At 28.7% G+C, this 3972-nt stretch overlaps 1 protein-coding gene across 1 annotated transcript; it reads left to right on the top strand.

Annotated features, from left to right (window-relative positions):
• Positions 1–242: 242 nt before the first annotated feature.
• On the top strand, positions 243–3931 carry Acsf2 (Acyl-CoA synthetase family member 2). The gene is made up of 8 exons (XM_015328759.2): positions 243–883; positions 956–1496; positions 1791–1974; positions 2043–2252; positions 2327–2458; positions 3026–3139; positions 3225–3461; positions 3537–3931. The coding sequence occupies exons 1-8, from the start codon at positions 784–786 to the stop codon at positions 3828–3830; spliced, it is 1812 nt and encodes a 603-aa protein (XP_015184245.2). The 5' UTR covers positions 243–783; the 3' UTR covers positions 3831–3931.
• Positions 3932–3972: the final 41 nt, after the last annotated feature.

Genomic DNA, 3972 nt, shown 5'->3' with positions numbered 1-3972 from the left:
CCTTGGAACTAATCGAGGCGGTCAATTATTATTTATATAATAACCAGGTACATTGAATTAGAATGCCCAGCTGTTTTGCATAAGTATACGTAGATAATTACATAATATACATGTATATATACATAGATAATGAGCTATAAATGAAAGTATAAAGATACTTTCGAAGATGATCTCATTTGCTTTGGTGGCTACATGTGTGATCATGCGTTTTAGTTTACAATGAGAGTCTTTAGAGTTAAGGTCTTCAATTACGAAGATTTCGGAAGATAAACATTTAATAATTAAATTACAAAAAGAAAATAAATTTTTAAATGTGAAGTTTATCGGTTATTTAAAAAAAAAATACTTATCAGTTATGTTGAAGTAATTTACTATGTAAAAGTTTATCATAATAATAAATTTCAGTCCCAATCATTGGTTAAACGATACTAATGACTAAATTAAGTAAATGCAATAAAAATGATTTTCATTATTCTCAAGGATAGTTTTTAAAAAGAACGAAGTTCACTAATTGAAAATGATAATAAATTCAAGGCAACTAATCTGTTGTATAATACACGATAAATAAATGATATAAATACAGATATATTTCTCATTCAATTCGTGAACGTACTTTGTTTAATGCATGTGCTCTGATATTTTCCTTAGTTAGTGATAATTTCATTATCTATAAGATAAGCTTGTTGAAGATACACAAAAAAAATTAAGAATAAAGTAGATACACTACAAATATTAAACAGAGTGCATGTTCGTATTCTGGCAAGCATCATTAATTAATAAAAAATGTTTCGAATGAAATATTTATTATTTAACAATAGTCAACGAATAATTCCACAAGTGAAACATTTGTCTGTTTTATATCATTCGAATATTAAATTAAATGGTAAGTGAAATCAAATTTAAATTGTATTTAATTAACGTTTATTTATAAATAATACAAAGTGTGTTTTTTTAGTTTCAAAGTGTTCAACAAAATTATTATGGACCGTTCAAAGTAGACACCTGTGTAACATTCGTGACATTGATAAACAATCTTCTTACATTAATCATCGTGGAAATAAACCATTGAGAGAACAAACGATCGGTAAATTGTTAGAAGAAGCTGTTGAAAAATGGCCAAATAATGAGTGTATCGTTTCCGATCATCAAAATATTCGATTATCTTATTCCGAAGTGCTTCGTCGTGTTGACAAATTGGCTGCCGGATTGAAGAAATTAGGATTGAAGAAAGAAGACAGAATTGGTATATTTGGACCTAACGATATTGAATGGTTCATTACATTTCTCGCTGCTACCAGATTGGGCCTTATCACCGTTGCTCTTAATTCGGCATATCAACAAGATGAATTAATTTATTGTTTAAATAAAGTTGGAGTCAAAGCTATTGTTTCAGCGGTACAATACAAAAAGAATAATTATACGGAAATTATTTTGGGTGCTAAGAAAAGTTGTCCAAATTTAGAACATGTTATCATTTGGTCAGAGGATCATGTGACGTAAGAATCAACGTTTAACATTTATCAAATTTATTATTATATATACTGTATTTTTTATCAGCTTTCTTTTTATACGTGACTTGCAAAATTATATTTATTTTTATTTGATTTTAATACAAATTATATTTCTTGGTAATTCGAGTTTCTTGATGTTCAGTAATATCATGGATAAATTGTAACAGGAAATATTTAATTAAGTTAATGAGATAGAAGTAAAAAAAGAAGGTTGATTCTCGATCGATTAGAAAATGTGAAGGTGACATTAAGTAATCGATTACCTTGTCGTTTTCTCAGTGGTACTCGTCGTTGGTTAGATGTAGAATCCTTAGCAAGCAAAATCGAGGTTGAAGCTGTCTCTGCAGAACAAGGCAACGTCTCCCCTTACGACGCCTGTAACGTACAGTTTACTTCCGGAACTACTGGAAAACCGAAAGCCGCTTTACTGTCTCATAGATCCTTGGTGAATAATATCGAACGGGTAAGAATTAATTGCTCTACTTGTACTACATTGTGTTGAATGTTTATTTCATTGTTTTTATTTTAAAGGGAATGATTAGAGCAGAGATAAAACCTGGTTACAAAAGTTGTTTAAACGTTCCATTTTTTCACGCATTTGGATTACTTTTTGGACAAATAAATACCCTAGTATCAGGTTGTACATTAATTTTAGAATCTCGTTCGTTCAATCCAGTCAAATCTATACAAGTTTTGGCTAAAGAAAAATGTGATATAACTTATGGAACTCCAACTATGTGGGTAAGATCATTTTTCTATTTAATTTTATCTCATAAAAATCAATGCACACATTTTATCATTGTTTTCTTTTTTAGATAAACATGATAGACGTTCAACAACAATTACGTTTACCTATAAGACCACATTTGGGTGTGATCGGTGGTTCACCAATATCTGCTGAAGTCTTTCGACGTATTAAAGACGTTCTTGGTATTAGTAATATGAAGGTAATAACATTAACGATTTATGATTACAAAAATCTTGCATTATCATCAATATTAATTTATTAATTATTCAATGTTATGTATTTGGTTTTATTTAAATGATTTTTTGGTATAATTAAGTATTGAGCAACATATGATAATATTTATTACAATTTGTTTATTCATACACTATGAAAAAATATACAAAAAAATTATGCCAATGCGAAGATAAATTTTAAAAGAAGGAAAAAGAGAAAGAGAGAAGTCGACGACCCTAGTGGCTCGTTGCTATCTATGCACATATCTTTGCAGCAAGCGAAACCCTCGGTTCGTATGCATAAAAGCTACTCTAAGGAGGAATATTGCCTCGCCTTTTGCTACGATCGATATTCACGAGCTTTCTTTGTAAAATGTATTTTTGGATTGAACCGATTTGAAAAGTGGATTAACCCATTATCGTTATTACTTTCTTAGAATTCAAAATGATTCATTTGTAATGATTTGAACTTTTTTATTTTTCTTTCTAATATTTCTAATCATTTTGCAATTATAATTAAAATTAATAATAATCTATTTTTTGTTTATTTTCAGACTATTTACGGACTCACCGAATTCACGGGTGTTTCTTTTCAAAGTTTACCTGGAGAGGATAGGCATTTAACTGAGAATACAGTTGGACATGTATCAGATGATGTAGAAGCTATGGTAAATTATTTCTATCATAGTTAATTATATTTTTCTCAATGTGTTTTATATATATATATATATTTTTTTTTAATTATATGAATAGGTTGTTGATAGTGATGGGAAGCCAGTGCCATTTGGAGTACCTGGTGAACTTTGGATTCGTGGTTATGGTGCTATGATTTGTTATTATAATGATCCAGAAAATACCAAAAAGTCTTTCTCAGAGGATGGTTGGTATAAGACTGGAGATCAATTTGTTTTACACTCTAATGGATATGGTCAAGTTGTTGGTAGATTGAAAGATATGATTATTCGCGGTGGAGAAAATATTTTTCCTAAGGTAATCATTTTTATTTATATAATAATATTATATTATATTACATAAAATTAATAATATTTAATAAAAATCATTTAGGAGATTGAAGACTTTTTACTTAGTCATCCAAGTATAGCAGAAGTTCACTGCGTAGGAGCTTACGATGCAGTATATGGAGAAGAAATCTGTGCATGTATACGTTTATTCGAAGGCAAGAGTTTAACTAAAGAAGAATTACAAACATACTGCAAAGGAAAAATAGCACATTTCAAAATACCAAAGTATATTGTATTCGTAGATAAATATCCAAAAACAATGAGTGGAAAAATTCAAAAGGGTAAGCTTAGAGAGGAATTAGAAAGTAAAGGAATTATTCCTTCCACGCCAAAATGAAAATAATAAAAAAAGAAAAAGAAAATTAAAGAATTGGGGAATTTACGTGTAAATTAACTTTTTAAATATTAATTTTTATATTAAATGATGATACAATTTTATTACAATTAAAATTTATTTGTCTCCTTTTCCTTTTTTCCTT

The sequence above is a fragment of the Polistes dominula genome, unplaced genomic scaffold (genome assembly GCF_049000335.1).
Source record: "Polistes dominula isolate Pdom_NZ unplaced genomic scaffold, Pdom_raw_medaka contig_32, whole genome shotgun sequence".
Lineage (NCBI taxonomy): Eukaryota > Metazoa > Arthropoda > Insecta > Hymenoptera > Vespidae > Polistes > Polistes dominula.
This window is presented reverse-complemented; position numbering and strand designations above follow the sequence as displayed.